The sequence below is a fragment of the Lupinus angustifolius genome, chromosome LG09 (assembly GCF_001865875.1).
Source record: "Lupinus angustifolius cultivar Tanjil chromosome LG09, LupAngTanjil_v1.0, whole genome shotgun sequence".
NCBI classification, from domain to species: domain Eukaryota; kingdom Viridiplantae; phylum Streptophyta; class Magnoliopsida; order Fabales; family Fabaceae; genus Lupinus; species Lupinus angustifolius.
The window spans coordinates 2,139,111-2,158,430 of record NC_032017.1 but is presented as its reverse complement, the minus strand read 5'-3'; the positions used below and the strand labels follow the sequence as shown (position 1 = coordinate 2,158,430).

At 33.4% G+C, this 19,320-nt stretch overlaps 3 protein-coding genes across 6 annotated transcripts in view; all 3 read left to right on the top strand.

Moving 5' to 3' along the window:
* Positions 3,562-7,754, top strand: LOC109355821 (mediator of RNA polymerase II transcription subunit 22a-like). The gene is made up of 3 exons (XM_019599050.1): positions 3,562-3,750; positions 6,724-6,789; positions 7,324-7,754. The coding sequence occupies exons 1-3, from the start codon at positions 3,583-3,585 to the stop codon at positions 7,561-7,563; spliced, it is 474 nt and encodes a 157-aa protein (XP_019454595.1). The 5' UTR covers positions 3,562-3,582; the 3' UTR covers positions 7,564-7,754.
* LOC109355948 (serine/threonine-protein kinase RHS3-like) lies at positions 11,493-14,913 on the top strand. Of its 2 annotated transcripts, none has more exons than XM_019599247.1 (4): positions 11,493-11,663; positions 12,458-12,531; positions 12,796-13,622; positions 13,906-14,913. In XM_019599247.1, exons 2-4 carry the CDS (start codon positions 12,493-12,495, stop codon positions 14,780-14,782), a joined length of 1,743 nt encoding a protein of 580 aa, XP_019454792.1. In that variant the 5' UTR covers positions 11,493-11,663; positions 12,458-12,492; the 3' UTR covers positions 14,783-14,913. The 2 variants fall into 2 exon arrangements, with proteins under 2 accessions (XP_019454792.1, XP_019454793.1); XM_019599248.1 differs by having other exon boundaries at positions 12,458-12,534; positions 12,799-13,622.
* LOC109357440 (ABC transporter D family member 2, chloroplastic-like) overlaps positions 17,391-19,320 on the top strand; it is an 8,277-nt gene continuing 6,347 nt past the window's right edge. For 2 of the 3 annotated variants that reach the window (XM_019601403.1, XM_019601405.1), the window contains exons 1-3: positions 17,391-17,544; positions 18,529-18,760; positions 18,901-18,968. In XM_019601403.1, the coding sequence (XP_019456948.1) occupies positions 17,443-17,544; positions 18,529-18,760; positions 18,901-18,968 (402 nt within the window). In that variant the 5' untranslated portion in view covers positions 17,391-17,442. Of the gene's footprint in view, positions 17,545-18,528; positions 18,761-18,886; positions 18,969-19,320 lie in introns of those variants that run through there. The other variant, XM_019601404.1, reaches the window with a different exon arrangement.

Sequence of the window (19,320 nt, the reverse complement as noted above, 5' to 3'; positions counted from 1 at the left end):
GTATATTGTTGTGAAAGTAATCATCGGTAGAACATTCTAAATGTTAAAATTACGTTACCGGTGCTCATATTATTGTTATTGATATCTTGTTATTTTGTTGTCTTGTTATTATTGATATATTGTTGTTGTTACTATTTTTTACTTTTATTATTATTGTCTTACTGTTTATTACTATTTTATAATGTTGTTTAACATTATTTTTATTGTTGTTTTATACTTAATATTTAGTCATTTTTATGAGTTTTGAATATAAGTGCAATTTTAATATTTTATAAAAAAAACTAATCCAAACCGAACTGAAACCGCATATCATATTTAGATTGGATTGGACATCTTAATATAAACAAACCAGACCGATCCAGACCACATGTTAATTACATGTTTAGATCGGATCATTTTTTACCTAAAAACTGATCCGAATGGACCGCGAACACCCATACCTTACATTAATAAATTAATAATGTTTTGTTGGTATATTACTTAATTATGAGTCTTATGAAAACTGTGCGGCTTACATCGATTTTGTGTTAAAAATTGGATATTTATGTTCAAGGAATGTTGGTTTAAGCTTAAAAGTATGACAAAAAACAAGACGAAATGAATCAAACAAAATCTCAATTCGGTTTAGTTCAATTTAAAACTCGATTTAAGTTCGACATGAGTTATTTTTTTTAGTTCGAGTTCGGTTTGATTAATATTTATGAATTGTTCAGCACAACTTGAATTAGTTCATTTAGACAACTCAAATAATTAATTAATTTTTAAATATATATATATAATAACAATAAAAATAAAAAAATAATGCATGACTCATGGTTTAATAACAATAAACATAAAAATTAATTTATATATATATATTTATCGAGCTAGCTCAACCAAAAGACAATCTCTTAGGGTCGCCTTGTTTTCAATTGTTTCTTGCTTGAAAACTTTAAATCAAAATGTTGCATAATAAAATTTGTTTATGTCTAGTCCACATTTTGTGTATATGGCTTCGTACGGTTCGTGTATGGGCTAAGTGTATGCCTCATTTTGTGTATGATTGATGTGAAATGGTTAAGGAATGAAAGAGGAAGGCGCTACAAGCAAAGTTGTTGGATAAGCCAATGAGGTTCGCCATAAGAAATGATTTTTGATGAGAACTAAAGGTAAGGCACCATATTGATGGTGATAAATCTTTGAACACCACAAACAAAGGGTGTTTGATAAGCTCTAGGGTTCTTGGCTTGGCCAAGGGTACTTAGGAGACAAGCTCAACTAAACTCCAAAATAATTCCAAGTTCTAACTTCTTTACTCATGAATGAAAAGATCATATAAATAGTTTGTGGTTGGCCCAAAAATGTCTCCACGAATTAAGCAAAATAAAAAATGCATAAGAAAACTAACTTAACATGTAATGACTAGATTCAATGAATCTCCTAACCATGGATAGGCTCCACATGGCTTGAATATTTGAATTTGAATTATGCACATGGCAAAAAGATCTCCTTAAAGAAAGGAGCAACTTCCATGCCTAGTAAGACTCTCCCACATGAGTGATAAGAGTTTGAATTCAACTTGAACTCTTCCACAAGCTCCTACATGGCTAGAGACTCTTGGAACAATATAGGAACACACGACTTCAACCACTTGATCCACACCTAAGTAGAATTTAGGACACGGCTTGGCCAGGATGCACTAAACGACCATTTGAATTTGAATTCAAATGGGTCACGCCCCTCCTTAGTTGCTTGACACACACACCCAACACTTGACATGGTCACGCCTAGAATGTAGGACTGGACACACCCAACGTGGTTGTTGAACCGCCCAGCGAATTTGGTGCATTATGCTAGAACCACGCGCCTAGCACGTCACTCGGTCAAGTTCCATGTGCCTAACACTTCACTTAGCCAAGTCTCATGCGCCTAGTCGAGTCTCCACACACCCAGCGTGTTTGGCTATTTTCGTTTGGCCATTAAGTGTCATTTCACAAGGAATTACATGAAATATTCCCAAGTCAATTTACATGATTTATTTGCATAATAATAAAATTCTAAAATGCCCTAAACTACCCATGAGAAAATAATTCTCACTTTATTGAAAATAACTCAAAGATGTCATAATTTCCTTCCAAGACCGTGGACCCCGGGTGGTTCTCCTCCTTGGATGATGTCATTTATTGGCTTGAGCCCTTCATGACTTAAAAGAAAACTTGTGCTCTTAAGGGAGCCTCCTTGTTGGCTGAGAGTTTTATGTGTCATCTTTGCCCTTGTCCTAGTCATAGGGCCTCCTAAACCTTGTATGACTGGTTGATTAGTGTTGGACCTTAGTTGCCTCATATCATACTCTCATTCTTTAAGTGATTTCAACCTCGAATTCGGGCCATCATCATCATCATATTTATGCACTTCATCAAGTCCCAACAAAGAATTTTTCACAACACTATAAAAAAATCATTAGAAATTAAAGGACTAGTTCTCTGATGATGAAGTCAGTAAGAGTCTTAGAGAGAGAATGAGAGTAAATAAGAGAGAAGTTAGAGCAATAGCAATAAGTGCATGCAATAAATGAGGGAATGAGAATTAATTATACTCCATGTGTGGGATCCTCTATTTATAGAGTTTGGGGTTACCGATGTGGCGTCTGACCATTGGTTAGTACATGGTGGATACAATGGAGACTTGTCGGATTGTCCTTGTTCACCCTATAGGTCTATAATTGTCGAACTATCGGGGGGATGGGCAAGTAGAATGTGCAAGCGGCGTGACAGGTGAAATGTCAGCTCGCATTAAAGATGAGTCAACGACTCATTGATGGAGGGGTCAAATATACATTAATGATAGGTCATATGCATTAATGATGTTTCAGAAGCATTTATGAGAGTAAATAAGAGAGAAGTTAAAACAATAGCAATAAGTGCAACTGTCGGGAGTGGGGGGTGGGCAAGTGGAATGTACAAGCGGTGTGACAGGTGAAATGTTAGCTCGCATTAAATACGAGTCAATGACACATTGATCGAGGGTCAGATATGCATTAATGATAGGTCATAGACATTAATAATGTTTCAGAAGCATTTATGGTACTAGTAGTGGTTCTAGCCCGCCTTAGGCGGACAAACATGATATGGCTTGATAAGACTACATGCCTAGGGCAAGCTAGAACGACCTGGATTTATCCGGGGAGGAACAAATACTATAAACAAATAAATCTTATATATGAATTCAAACAGATCACATTATACAATATTTTTGACACTAAATAACATTATATTACAATATTTGTTGAGTTTGAGCTTTTTACAAGGGTAAAGCCCATAACCCCTCCTAAAAAGCCTAACCCACAAATGTTATTTCTCCGGAGGACGTGTCGTTGTAGCAACGAAGGTAGAACCAAAAAATAAAGGTATCATCTTTACTTCTAAACTCTTCTCTCTACATCTCTTTTCCAAATCCCATCATTTATCTTTCTTCTTCTTATTATTCCCCTCAAAGATTGTTCTTTTTTAATTTCTCATGTTTAGGGTTAGGGTTATTTTCTGAATTTGTTCTTTATGCTTAATTAAATCTTGAAAGGTGTGTAGTTGAGAGTGGTGAAGGAGAATGAATAAAGGTGGAGGAGTGTTAGGTGGTGGTGGTGGTGGTGGAAGTGGGCCCACTGCGGCGGCGGCGGCTGCGGCTGCTCAGAAGCAGAAGACGTTGCTGAATAGGGTTGAAGGTGACATCGCTAATATCGTCGATAATTTCAGCCACCTTGTTAATGTTGCTAGGGTATGTTTTATTCTATGTTGCATTTTCATACCCATGTGATTGAAACTTTATCGTTACTGTTTTTTTATCTGCAATTGTTAATATGTTAGTATTTTGTTGTGGGTGAGACTCCACCTCCAACCTCATTCACCCTAACCATCAAATCACCTTATAACTCTCATTTTTTTGTTGATTGTGAGACTCGAACCCACTTTATCGTTACTGTTACATTCTATTGTTTTTAACATGTGATAATTTAGGTATAGTGTTGGATTGAATGTTAACATAGAAGCAAATATGAGCTTTTAACTGCAAAGTTAAATTCATAGTTACATGGTTCATTCATTTATCATTTAGCCTACGTGACATGTACGTAAGTCTTCCATGTACCGCATACCAAATATGATGTATCAGGTTCGTCGTATAGGAAGTCTTATGGTAATAATGTAAAAAGTGATGAACTGGTATGAGTTGTGTGCCACATACCAGAACCGACAATGCATACTATGGTTAAATTCCTGTTAGCTATGGGAAATTGGTTTTCCCAATGTGCGCCTTTGTAAATTTTTTAGACCATTTTGACACGATAATGATTTTATTGCTTCAAAGAGATAATTTAGCTGTCATTTGTGATTTGCATCTTGGGGGTTGGTATTTTGATTGTACGTTCACATTGAAGTAACTATACACTCTGACATAGTGTAGTTAATGATACCAAAGTAACACAATATCAATGATACCTGATTAATTCAAAACTCTAAATCTATGTTGCGATTAGAATTTGTTTTTTACTCAAATACTATGATGGTCTTTGAACACTGTACATTTTTCAGACCTGTAGGTTATACTACATACATGCAACTTTGTAATAACTTGTAGGAAATTTTTTTTTGTACCATTGGGTTGGACACCAAGTATAGATGTCATATTGAGTTATTCCGTATTCTGGTAGAGTTAGGATGAAAATCAGCTGAAAATTAATCTATTGCAATTACTAAATATCCGTCCAGAGAGGAGATACTTACAAATAAAGGAAATGGAACTGGGCACTGAATAACAGAGATAAACTAAGTAAAGAATCTCCACCAAAAAAATTAACTAAGTATAGAAATCGCCAGGTGAGACTCCCATGCAAGTCAGACTTGTCCCAAGCACAATGCCAAAAATGAAACATTTTATGGATACCCATTCTTGTACCCTCCAGCTCCTTTTATACTACTATTGACCACACCAAAACCACCTATGATGATGTGGCTTTCTTCTGATGTTCACTCCCAACAGATTCCTCATGATTCTCCACTACCTCTAATGGTTTCTCATTGCCTTTGCCCACTTTACTCTCTCTTATCCTTCTAGTATAGACCATCCACTGTCTTGAGTTTCCTTCCTTTGGACCTAACATTGGATCTCTATCATGTTTCGAGGCGGAGTAGATGTACTGTGTGCAGATGTGAGAAGAAGGTTGTTAAAATCGTGTGCTAATGCTTACTCGTGAGATTGCACCGTCTTACAATTTCTGCTTGGGTATTCAATCTCGATCACAGCCACCAACTTGGTTTGGCGAGAAACCGTGAGATTGGCCAAGATTCTTGAGTTTATCCATGAAACTAATGGAAGCAGTGCAATCGGATTATCTCACCATGCTGATTGAGCCACTGTTTTAGGTGGCAGAACAACTAGGTTTTAAGAAGCAAAAACCCAAGCTTACCCCTTAAAATCAAACACCCCTAACCACAAGCCCCTTTCCAGCTGTTTCCCCATCTTTTTCCCATCATTGCGATGGTTCTGCGTGGTTCCCATCTCTGGTTCAACTCTGCTTTGTTGCTGTAAACTGAGAAGGAAAAGTAGAGAGAAAGAGAGAAAGGAAACTTAAAAGAATATTCTGTATTTCTATTATGAAAGTGTTAACTTTTACAATGAGAGCGAGAGACTATTTGTAGCTTATAGAGTTGGCTTATAGCTGGCACACAGTTGCCAGCTAAGAGCTTTTTAACTAACCTTAACCGCAGTCCTTCTATTCAGTTACAAGAGACTTGCTTTACATCCTTTGTCTAAGTCTTAGTCCTATTCTCTAATTCACCCCGTTGAAACTGAGAGTATCTTGCCAGGCTAAGTAATCCTGGACTTGAAGTTGATGCCTAAGAGCAGTGTATTAAATTATTGTTGTGGTTGCGATTTTGGTCACGGTTACTGCGATTGCAGTCATTGTGATGTACGTTGTAGCTGTTGTGCTTTGAATTTTGTTGTGATTAAAAAATACTTTTGAATTTGTTGTCAGCCGGACACCACAACCTTGCGATTCAGCCAAAATGCAGTTTGATGCGGTTGCAATGTGGGCGTATCATTGTGGTTCAGTGTCAACCGCAATTACGGTGCGATGCGGTTGTGGCAGTCAGCCGGGCACCACAACCACAATATTGTGGTTGCATCACTTGAGAGATGGGAATGTGGCAGTGGTAGAGGCTTGGTGAGGATTCTTCTGTCTGAAACTCTGAAGGAACAAGTTTCACCTGCAGGGTTTTTGTTCTGTCATATAAAATTGCATTATGTGACATATCAACTGTACTTAAATTGCCACATAATATAAGAGGTGGTTGGTAAGGAAACTGTAGCTCAGTGAGTAATACCCTTTCAATTCCTGAGAAGCTAGAGCCAGACTGCTGTATTCAGCTTATGTGCGACATAGAGGATAGTATCAATTTTAAGATTAAAAAGTGCCCCAAGTGTGTCAATGGAAAGAATTGATTCTAAGAGTCAGAGTTGTTTGTAATGATGTCTCTCATGCTCAGTGATTCAACTCAATTTATTAAAATGTATGCCCTTTAATTTTTTGTTAATAACTTGTTCTTGAATGATTTTTGCGATTTCTAGGAAGTGTGAATTAGGAACACAAGCTTTACTTGGGAACCTCTGCATTTTCCTAGCATTCTAAAATTTATGCGTGTAACATTCAGTTGCTTATTGTTCACATCATCCCACATTGCATTTTTGTAGGTAAATGATCCACCAGTAAGAAACTCACAGGAAGCTTTTATGATGGAGATGCGTGCTGCTAGGATGGTAAGACTTTTAAGTTATGTTGATTTTTAATGTTTCTGTGCAAACAAGCCTGCAAAAGACATTGTATCTGCTTCTATGCATCAAAGATCCAATCTAATGTTACTCCCAAAGAAGTTCACATATCAGACTTTACCACATTTTCGAATGAAAAAAGTGCTACTTTTCTCTCCATTCAATATGTAAGAGGAAACTTAAAAATAAAACATATGTTAGAGGATCCGTCTGAGAATAATAGAAAGTTCAGTTTGCTATCAGTTCTTCTCTGAGTTTCTGTCTCTCATTTATACTAAGTTATGTTTCTACCAAAACTCATAACAGTATTCTCTCCATTTCTGTATTCTTGTTTAGCACTGTCAACATGACAGGTTATTGCCAACTGTAAGGGTTCGTTTGCGAGTTGAGTTTTGGAGGGGAAAGAAGAAAATGGGAAGCCTTCTCTTTCCATTCATTCCCCTGCAAAATCTAACTCGCAAACAGACCCCAAGGTTATTGTGATCTTTTGTTCTCTACTTTGTTAATATTTATCAACCACAGGTTCAGGCAGCTGATTCTCTACTGAAGTTGGTATCGGAGCTGAAGCAGACCGCAATCTTTTCCGGATTTGCTTCTCTTAATGACCATGTAGAACAAAGAAGGGTTGAATTCAACCAATTGGGAGAAAAAACAGACAGGTTGTTATCTAGAATTGGAGAGGAAGCTGCTGCTAGCCTTACAGAATTTGAATCTCATTATTCTTCTTCTGCACAAAAGACTATTCAAAACCTGCAGCCATAGTTAAAGAATGCATTCATGCAGTTTGCATCTATCACTTGATGAAATATGTTGTATGGTATAAAATTATATGGGTTTTAAAGGTTTATGATTTCCTTGTTTGGATGACTGTAATTTAGGATTAGGAAGTAGAAATTGTTACTCCATTTATGAGGAAATGGTGATTATGAATATAGCCTTGCTCATTTTGTATGCATGAAATGTATAAATGAGTTTTGTTATATCATCTAAAAATCTTCCTAACATATATAGTGAGAATGACCAAGTTATATAAGAGTGAGAGGAATTATTCTCACCCATTAGATTAAAATCAAGGGCTAAGATTAGATTACTAACTTTAATCCTCATATGCCTCTCTCCACCAATCTAAATGATGTCACCAAAGTGCACAATCAACTAAAAAAGCCTCAATTGTTCTTCCATGAGTTTTTAAGTTTTTCAATCTAATGTATTTCTTGGGTTTTCCAATTCTAACTTTTATTTTTGTTTCTTATTTCTTTGATGCTTTTGCTTGAGTTTTTCCAGTATTATAAATTTGCACTCCATGGCTGGTGGAAAAGTAAAAAGCATCACTTTGCCTCCTCCGCATTTTGCAGCCCCAATTGAGAAATTAAAGTCTGCCATCTCAAAGAATACACATGCATTATAATAAGAGAATAAAATATCTCCTCAAAATTTATCTCCTCCGGTCACTACAAGTATGATACTTGTACTGTTTTTTTTTTTTTAGTTTTAAAAATATTTTTATAGAAAATGATTGAATATGACACATATTAAGATTTTAGAAGCTGAAGGAGATAATTTATTTTTTATATCAAAATATATTTTATTCTCTTAGGATAAATACTCCTCACATGACCAACGGGTGTTGGTTCAGGTCTCGGGTTGGACTTTTGTGGATGAAAAAAATTCGCTAGGAAAGTTAGTCCCACGTACCTGTGAATGTTCCCGGCTCGGATAGGATTACCTCCAGTGCAAAGATACATGTGGGAAACCAAAAAATACTCCTCACATCCCTTCCTGAAAGATGTTCAGCAGAGAGGAGCTCAATTCCATTGCGTCTCTTTGCATTGAGAGTGATGTTTTGGTTTTTAGTGATGAAGTTTATGATAAGCTGGCCTTTGATATGGAACATATTTCACCTGCTTCTTTGCCTGGAATGTTGGAAAGGATAATGACAAAGAACTCCTTAGGAAAGACATTCTTTTTGACAATTGTGAGGACTAAAGTAAGTAATCTAATCTTAGCCCTTTATTTTAATTTAATGGTTGAGAATAATTTCTCTCACTTTCATATAAGTTGTAATTTATATACATATAAGTCCATTAGATTTTATTTGAATGGTAAATATATGCATTGGATATCATCTGACCTAGATTTATTTTTACAGTTTTTATATAAGAATGGTTCTCATTTGAGTCACTATATATATAGGAAGTAACTTAGGTGAAAACAATTAATATAGACAATTAAATTTTATTTGAATGTTTAAGATTAAAAGAATTGATCATATAGTCAATAACTCACTTTTAATTTTAATCATCCATGTATGATTGTAAAACTCAAATTTATTGTTCTCACTATTTTTATATGGAAGTTGTTTTCACTTGAGTTACTCCCCTATATATATACATATATAAAATGATTCAAGTGAAGATTGTTCTGGCATAAAAACTATTAGAATAATATTTTGAGTTTTACAACCATACATTGATGATTATGAATAAAAGTTAATTATTGGTCACATGATAATTATATACATTTATCTTTTAATATTAGTCATCCAAATAAGATTTATATTAATTGTTCTTATTTATCACAATAATAATTGTTCTCATTCACTTCACATATATATATATATATATATATGAGTTCGCTAACATGAATATCTTTTTTTATGAAGGAGCATGTTAGTATTATATTCCAAAATTATTGGACAAAAATTACCTTTACCATTTTATTTAATTGCGTTTAAGCAACAAGAGTAGTTTAATAATTTCACTTATTTTTTCACTCCTCTCACCCACAAATGACAAACCCTTTCAATCTGACTCCATTCTTTTTTAACACAACAAGAGGCCAAACACTCCATCTTCTCTACAACTTCCTTAGTTGCTTAAGCACAAACCACAATCCATCTTATTTGTCTTTACAACTTCTCCACCGTTCACTCCCAATCCATTCGGGCACACTGTCACCACCCAAGACTCCTAAGCACCAACATCGTTGTTATCACCGTCTCAAGGGTATAATAAAGTCCATAAGTTAGCGATGTACCGTTTTAATATAAGTGCGCAATATGCTAATACATTCCACGATCCGTAATCAATTTCTAAGCTTAAAACAAGGTCCAAAGAACATATTTTTAAAATTGGCATACGAAAAGTTTTCTATGTTTTAAGTGCAAAATAATATATTGACGAACTCCAAGTAATTTAGAAGATAAAGAAATATCTTTCTCTCTCCTCCTAAGACGTCAAACCATAATTCAACCTAAATTTGAGTCTCAACAGATGTAAAGATAAGCAAATTTCGATGAAGAAGGAATGTGATTAATATTAGGAGTTAATATGAACATATAAGAATGATTAACCTATATCTTAATTATATTTCCATAACCACATTTTCTAGGATGGAAATCGGAGAATCCAATACAAATGATAACACATGATACAAATAAATTTTTTACGCTATACTTTAAATTATTTTTAAATAAAATAATTTTAAAAATTATTAAAGCCTTCATTTTCTTCATATTTTAATACCAATTTTTTTTTATTATGGGAGAGGATGTAAACACCATTTTCTTGAGAGGATTTAATTCAGTTAAAAATATAGAGGATTTGGTTCTCTACTTAAAACTGATAATTTCTTATTTACAAAAGAAATTAAAATATGATTCAATTTATAAAGAGGTTTTAAAGTTGCAAGAAATATAGAAATATTGGAATGTTAAGCTTAGTTATGAGGATTAATTTATGAAGAATCGGAATTTCAGGCATAGTAAATTGATCCTATTTTTTAATTGCTAAGAATTACAGCTTAAATTACATGAGATTTAGGAAATTTATCCTATTTTTTAATTGCCAAGAATTGGCTCCAATTACATGAGATTTAAGATAAGTCTTAACTTTTTCTTTGGAATTAAGATAACTCGTTATAGACTAAAATTTTCTTACATATATTAAGAGCTGTTTATTCTGGTAGATAAATTTATGTATTATTGATTATTAACTTCGACTAAATATTTTAGTCAATATTTATGGTCCCCATAATTTGAATTTAAGCTATACCACTAATATTGATGATATTTTTTTGTTTTCTAATTTCTACGTCTGTTGATTTCTGGAAAATAATATATAATCTTATAAATTCTCGATAAGTAAGTAGTAATATGATTCACATAGTAATATTTTGTTTCTAAATGATTAATATGACTGATTTAGATATAAGTAATCAATAATATGAGTGAATTTTATTGGTATTATTATTAATAGTATTCTTTACGTAAAGAACTAATCTCCTATCGGAGTGTGTGATTGTTTTTTTAATAAATATCTTTTATATGAATCGAACTATTAACTTTTTTGTCATCTTGATATCTAACGCTGCTCACGAAATTAAGAAGTGGTTAGAGAAGGAGGAGGCAATTAAACTCAAGTTTTAAAAGAGAATATGGCGCCTATCCATTCGTTGAGACCATTTCCTCTCACTATTTCTTCATCATTCTTTTCTATGAAGCACTATCCACTTCATAAAAAAAACACTATTTTGTCATCTACTTTTGATTTGCCATTTTTCTAAATATAAACATTGCCTTCACTAATTATAGTTATGTTACTATCTTCATCCTTTTTCCACAATTTGCTCTCAACATATCACAAGTGTTTTTTTTTATCATAAGATATTGTCCAACCAAGAACCATCTCATTTTCAATACTAACAAACAACCTTAATCTTTTGTTTCATACATTTCACTTTTTTCCATTTTGAAAGAAAAGTTGTTTATATTCATTGATAGAGAATAAAAATATTTGTTAGCTTTTGGTAACTCTCAGATAGCCTGAGGAGTTATCAAGATTAATGCTATTTCTAACTTTCAGGTTTGTCATGGATTCAATGAAATCTCATTCACTTTTTCCTATCTCCTTTATTTTCTTTTCATATTGATCTTCAATATATATGCTATAATTTGTTGTTTATGTGTTTTCATAACATGTATATTCATACTTATTCGATTTCTAATACAACAATCAAGCTTTTATCCAATCGGCTATCTGATAGTCGAATCGAATGACACCATAATAATGTTGACAAAATATTTATAATTGTATTACATTCTGACTTGGACCATGTTTGGTTTATGTGGTTACATTACATTACATTACGTGGATACCATGAATTTAGTTTTTCTTTCTTTATGCTCTTGATGTTTTTATATATTATGGCATATAGTGCATGTTCAACAACATGGCTTATTTTTTCTATATTTGTTGAGATGTCTTTAATTTTTTAATGGGTCAACCATGATCATTATCTCCACCCAATAAAATTTGGAGTTCTGAAATTGAGATATGGATTATATTTGTTTGTACATTGTCAAATTGAACCAGATTTTGGATTAAGGTTTGTAATCATCTTGTAATATGTCTTGTCATAAATAAGAAACATGTTTTGTTATATGTGGATATATATTGCATTAACCAACCAAAATTGTAATCTTATTCACTCTACTTTTAGTTTTACATATTCTGTATGTAATATTGATTCAGTTTTAGGTACCAAGTTCCTGTTTTTGATTCCATGTTAAAATCATTAACATAATATCTCATCTTGATTTTCCTTTTATAGTGCATGTTGCATAACCTGTGTCTAATTTTCATGTTTTTTTTTGCAGAATTTCCTCTTAAGGGAGTTTTGTTTTGCCCATTGATGACATCTTCAAAGCCTGTCAAGATGCCTGACTTACCTTATGTAAGAATTTCATCGTGAATTGTTGTCTCAGATCCTGTCCTTATATACTATCTCGCATAAATGAAAATATTCTACTTCAATTAAAAATTTTAAATCTTCATTATTGTTGTTGTTTTATTTCATCATCATTGGCACAAGACAACGTATGAGACAGGATCTGGGACAACAAATTATCTGCTCATGTCATTTTACATTCCCAATTGCTTGTAGAAAGCAATCATAATACATCAAGATTTATTAACAAATTATTATTTGGTAATGCAGATGGACCTCAATTCAGGAGAAAATCTTAAGATAAGTCATAGTAGTGGCCATAATAGTTGTACAAATTCAAGAACAAATTCACCAACTCACCCAACAAAGTTGAATGAAGTAGCAAAAGATGCTAGCACAAATGAAATTTCAACAAGTGAATTTGGAAGTGTACATTTAGACCAAGTTTCTAAAACTGATGCAAAGTTGACAACTAAATCTAATAGACCTCAAAAATTAGCACCATCAACCAGAAACATTTCTGATTTCTCTACTCAAAGTCCAAGAACAAAGAAGACTTCAAATTTTGACCCTGCAATTACCACACCAGGACTTCCAACAGGAGTTGCTAAGGGAATGTCCAACCATTCAAAGAACACCATTCAAGTGCCCGGAAGTGGCGCTAGCTCTCGCAGCGACAGTTTAGAGAGCACCAGCGCGACCATTAGGCCTCACACCGGTGGCGATGTAAGGTGGGATGCTATTAACTTGGCTGCAAGGGGTGGTACTCTGAATCTTAAAGACTTCAGGCTTCTCAAGCGGATCGGATACGGAGACATCGGGAGTGTATATCTTGTCGAACTAAAAGGAACTAAGGCTCATTTTGCTATGAAAGTAATGGATAAAGCAGCTCTTATCAGCAGAAATAAGCTTCTGAGAGCACAAACAGAAAGGGAGATTCTTGGACTTCTTGATCACCCTTTCTTGCCAACTTTATATTCTTACTTTGAAACTGATAAGTTTTACTGTTTGGTCATGGAGTTCTGTAGTGGAGGTGATCTTCATTCTCTTAGACAGAAACAACCTAATAAGTGCTTCACTGAAGAAGCTGCGAGGTTCGTGACTTACAATTTCATTTCTTTAATTCGATCCTCTCCATATTCTATACTACGGGTACTTAATATTGCACTTGGATAGTATCAGACTTCACCAAGTGGTAGCCTCATGGATTGAGCCGTTTTTTTTTATATCACTGGATTGGTGAAAATATATACATTACTTGGCGTCTTGCTTTTAATTTAAACCTCTTCTATACTGGATTTCATTGATTCTAGCATTATGATTTCACTTTGTAAATCAATTTAAGATATCCATGTTCAAGTTCATTTCTTGTGATAGGTTCTATGCTTCAGAGGTTTTGTTAGCTCTTGAGTACCTGCATATGCTTGGCATTGTATACAGAGACTTGAAGCCTGAGAATCTTCTAGTCAGAGATGAAGGCCACATCATGCTCTCAGATTTTGACTTATCGCTTCGCTGTTCGGTTAATCCTACCCTTGTAAAGTCTTCATCAGCCAATGCAAGCAATGGAAGTAGTGACTCTGGAGCCATGTTAGGCGAAGAACAAGCAATACAAACTTGTGCATCTTCATCAAACTTTTTCCCAAGAATTTTGCCTTCAAAGAAGAACCGTAAGGCGAAATCAGATTTTGGCCTAATGGTTGGTGGAGTTAGACTTCCTGAACTGATGGCAGAGCCAACAAATGTTCGGTCGATGTCATTCGTAGGCACACATGAATATCTCGCTCCCGAGATAATCAAAGGAGAGGGCCATGGTAGTGCAGTAGATTGGTGGACTTATGGTATATTCTTGTATGAACTTTTGCATGGAACAACCCCTTTTAAAGGTGCTGGATATAAGGCCACACTTTTCAATGTTGTTGGACAACCATTAAGGTTCCCCGAAACTCCTCAAGTCAGCGCCGTGGCTCGCGATCTTATACGAGGATTGTTGGTCAAGGAACCTCAGAAAAGGATTGCATATAAAAGAGGTGCAACAGAAATAAAACAACACCCTTTTTTTGAGGGTGTGAATTGGGCTCTAGTTAGAAGTGCTACACCACCTCATATACCAGAAACTATAGACTTTTCCAAGTATGCTAGCAAAGACAAAGATTCAACAACACAAGCTGATAAGAAGATGGCAGATATTGCTAATGATAAGAATAGCAATAGTTCTAATGATTCTTCTTATGTAGATTTTGAGTATTTTTAGAATTATAAGTCATATTTTCATAAAGAGTTATATGTTTGAAAAGAAATTCTGTACAAAGTGTCATTCATTCCCTAGAATATATATCTCTGAGGAATAAAAATTGTCAATACAGACATGTAAATGCATTGGAATTTTTTTACTTAATTTATTTCAGTCATTATCTATGGTGTTATATGAGGTTCCTAACTTTCTAAGTTGCACTATTGCTTGGAAAATTCAGTTTCCATGATGATAAAAGGATTGTATATAGGCTTTAGAAAACATGGTGAGAACAACTAAAATGAAATGGTGAAGGAAAAATGCTAATTCGTGTGTATATGTTTACATTAGTAATTATAAATTCAAAGATTGTCCTACTTAACATCATTTGCTGAATTGTAGAGTTCTAATTAATCAATATTGTGAAAGTCGAATTGAAGATTAAATCGGAAAAGATCCCGTATTAGGATTAACTGTTTTAAATGGGAAGATTGTTCGACTGGACTGAGTGATTTCATATATAATAATAATTATATATAAATGCAAAATTTTATATAATTGATAGTTATATATAATTATATTGAAGTAACATTTCTCTATCATTTTTGGACCGGAGTAAAATAAAACATTAGAGTAATGTTTCATTTTTTTTTATAGTTTTAAATCAACCATCTGATTCACTTTCCAGATTATTACAGTTTAACATGGTCAAACTGAAATTTTCCCCGTTCAAAGTGGCCCATTCCCTCATCTAGTTAATAATTTTACAAATATTAATATTATTTAAAACATATAACTAAAGTATTGAAATGGTTCAATAGGTCATCATGCTATAATTAACTATAAGGTTTAAGGTGTTGGTTAACAAGAGTTCTAGCTTCACCTAGAGGGGAGAGTGGATATGAGGTTCAAATTACAGTTAAATTCAATTAGAAATATAAAAGATAATCTAAAAACTACTAGTTTTAATCAATTAAAATGACTGCTTAATCAATTAATAAAGAGCTGAACTTTATCGATTAAATGAAGGCTTGATCGATTAACCTTGTGGTTTTCTTGATTTTTTTTTGTTTTTGATGCAGCAAGAAATCAATGATTAAACTATTCTAATATGCTTTTAAATTGATTACAAAAAGTGATGAATATAGCAGATTCACTTATGCAATGATCTCTAAATGAATACTGTCAAATAAAACGAAAATATGATAATCGCAAGTAAGTAAAATAGTATGGTAAGAGAGAAGATGACACAACCAATTTATCCTGGTTCGATTGCTAATCCACATGCAATTAACATCCAGACCTCCGCTTCTGGTCTTGGGAGATTTACTTCACTAGAAGAAATCAAATGTTTATACAAAATACTTCTTCCACCAAAAATTCTCTTGGACTTAGCTTCTAATGACTCCTCACCACTTTTAACCAAGAATACCAAATGAGACCTCCACTTAGACATTGATCTCAACCTATGATTTCTCCTAAATTTCTCTCTTTCTCCTATGTGATACATCACACCCTCAAAGAGACAAATTTATAAATCGACCATAAAAAATATATACAATATTATATTGCACCTTCAATGTGCTAATCATGCACTAACAATCAGAACAAACTAACTTGTGATGAATCTCACAAACTTAGAGATGAACATGAATGATTAAGATTCACAAAATGATAATCTTTGAAAACTCTCAAGATATGAAAATAACTATTGATAATAACTTCTTTTTCAAAAAAAGCTTTAGGCTTTTTTGGGGAGTTACAAGGAAAAGGGAAGGAGAGATATCAAAAGTTTAGGAAGGGAAAAGGAAGGAAATCCTCCCCCTTGTTTGGGAGTATAAAATTTAGAAGAGGGAGAGTCTATATGTGTTAATAATCCTAAATTCTTAATCTTTTTTATCTCCTAATTTTAAATCCTAACCATCAAATATGAAAGTAAAAAAAATATTTTTTAATATGCGGTTCGGTTCCAACAGTTTCTAAATTTCTAAATCCGTGAACTAAACCAAACTTAAATAGTTCAAAATAAAAAAAACTAAACCGAACCGTGGAACTTAAAAAACCATATTTTGTGGTCTGATTTAATTCCATCAATTTCATAGTTTAAATCGAAATTGTTTACATCTCCACCAACATCTGCATGACCAATTTATTCACTTTATTAACATCTTCCTCAACAAACTTCATTTATAAAAGAAAACAAAATTAGTAGATTAATTTTTTGAAACTACCGTTTTGTTTTGGTTGTATATTGATTTATTGTACATTCTAATTAATTAAATGAATATTTTCTAAAAAATATCTAATTTATATCAATATTATAATATAAAATACTTTACATAAATAAAATATGATCTAACGTTCATTTGAATATTATTATTTCAAAGAGTCCATATCCAACAATAGTGGATCTTTCTCTTTTATAAAAAATATAAATAAAATATTTATATATTATCAAATATGAAGATCTACACATATTAAATAAATTATTTATAATTTACTTGTATTTTATTTTTGATAAACCATTAATTAAATATAAATGATAAATAATAAATTATCTAAAACTCGGATTCTGGCTGTACATTTTACATACTCAAGAATAAGCACACACACTTTTCAATTTATAAACTTCCATTCCATCACTACAACCATTTCATCCTTGTTTTCATAAGTATTCATTGATGATCCCCATTTCCAATATAAAGCCTCTCAGGAGGAGAAGGAATTTGAAAAACTCTTTCTCTTCTTCTGAAACAAATCCTTTACCATCAGATCCAAATAAGGTTTTCTTTCTTCTTTTCTTACTCTTTATGTGCTTCTTGTAATGTACTTTGTTTACAATCATTGCTCTGTTACCTTCATGAACGATAAATTATTGAATACTCCTGCAATATAAATTGTAAGCAGATTAACTTAAATGAGTGCAATGTCAATTTGGTCTCTGACATTACAAAAATGTCAATTTGGGTGTTGACATTGTACAAAGGAGCGTGCCCGATGCTGCCACCTAGTGGGTTCTGAGAAGGGTAGATGTACACGACCTTATCCTTGTTGGGGTAGATATTGTTTCTGGGATTTGAATTTATGACCTTACTAGTCATAAGGCAATGTTGCGCCGAGTTCCACCATCTGTGGTCATTGACTTTGTACAACACCAATACATTTGGTCTTTTGGTGATTAACGTACACCAATGCCGAGGACCAAATCGATTGACAATGTGCGAAGTTAGGGATTTAATTGAATTTTTTTTGCAATGTCAGGGACCAGATTGACCAACTGTGTAAATCTCATGAATCAAATTGTTTTACTCTAATTTCAAATAATCGTGTAGATCATGCTATAGGAACATACTATAATTTTTCCTCCTGATGGATTTTGGTACCATGATGAATTGAGAAAGCATATATTGGATATTGCTTCATAGTAGTCTTTAAAATTGTATTAAAAATATGGTAAATGCTCGGGCACTAGTTAAGGGAAAAAATCCTTGTACTTGGCAAATTATGTATTAGTTGGATTAAGGCCTTGGTTGTTGTAGTATATTGAAAACTGGTGTATTTAGATTTCCAAAACTTGTCTATTTTAGTTCCTTGACATGTGCTACACTGCTTAGCATGAACTTAAAAAGGTAAAATAATTAATAGTCAATGAAATGCTAGATGGGTATCATACTAAAAACATGATTGGTACTGAAGCAATGCCCTTGGACATTGGTTGATGGGTATGGTAAGTTAAAAAGTTTAAAAACTTTATATTGTATATGCAGCAAAAGCAGCAAGTGGAGGAAGAAACTGACGGTGTTGTTGCACAGGGAAAAACTCCTGATTTGAGGACACTTTTTAGAAGGTTCTGGAAGGTGGCAGCTCCTTATTGGACTTCAGATGACAAGGTCCAAGCTAGGTTGCGGCTTGCTGGTGTTTTTGCTCTCACTCTAGCTACCACTGGAATCAGTGTTGGCTTCAATTTCCTGGCGAGAGACTTTTATAACGCACTATCCAGTAAGTTCATTTGTATAAAGGGATCTTCAATTATAATCTATCTAGGCATATATGAGATTCGGTACTGCTTTTGTGTTATTACTTGTTTTTCTAGTATAAAATGACAAGTACCTGAACCTATTTAAGTTTATTAATGCAAGATAAGGACCAAGAACAATTCACAAGGCAACTACTTTACTACGTCGGCGCCTTTGCTGTTGGAATCCCGGTGAGCACATTGCTGCACTTTCTTAGGTATAGCTCTACATGACTATGCTGTAGTTCTTTTGAATTATGAACATTGCCATCTGATATAACATTTTAATTTGAATGGAAGTATTGAAAGAGAATTAAAGTACAAACAAATTGCTTAGATATGACTGTAATAGTCACACATTTCATGCTTTTGAGGCTTTATCTGTCATGTGAGGACTTGTACATTATAGTTATTTTCTTCCTTTGGTTATTAGGAAGTAATCCCGTTTCTTAAATTTGTCTTATCCTTTCTTCTAAATTAGTAATCGATCTTAAAATGAATGAATTCCTGGATTTAATACTGAGTAAATGAAGGTTTTATCCCC

Bases quoted from the DNA above. Each gene is read 5' to 3' on its own strand.
- LOC109355821 (XM_019599050.1), top strand. From the start codon at position 3,583: ATGAATAAAGGTGGAGGAGTGTTAGGTGGTGGTGGTGGTGGTGGAAGT. The intron at 3,751-6,723 runs GTATGTTTTATT...GCATTTTTGTAG, and splicing joins ACCTTGTTAATGTTGCTAGG to GTAAATGATCCACCAGTAAG. The intron at 6,790-7,323 runs GTAAGACTTTTA...TATCAACCACAG, and splicing joins AGATGCGTGCTGCTAGGATG to GTTCAGGCAGCTGATTCTCT.
- LOC109355948 (XM_019599247.1), top strand. From the start codon at position 12,493: ATGACATCTTCAAAGCCTGTCAAGATGCCTGACTTACCT. The intron at 12,532-12,795 runs TATGTAAGAATT...TATTTGGTAATG, and splicing joins TCAAGATGCCTGACTTACCT to CAGATGGACCTCAATTCAGG. The intron at 13,623-13,905 runs GTTCGTGACTTA...TTCTTGTGATAG, and splicing joins TTCACTGAAGAAGCTGCGAG to GTTCTATGCTTCAGAGGTTT.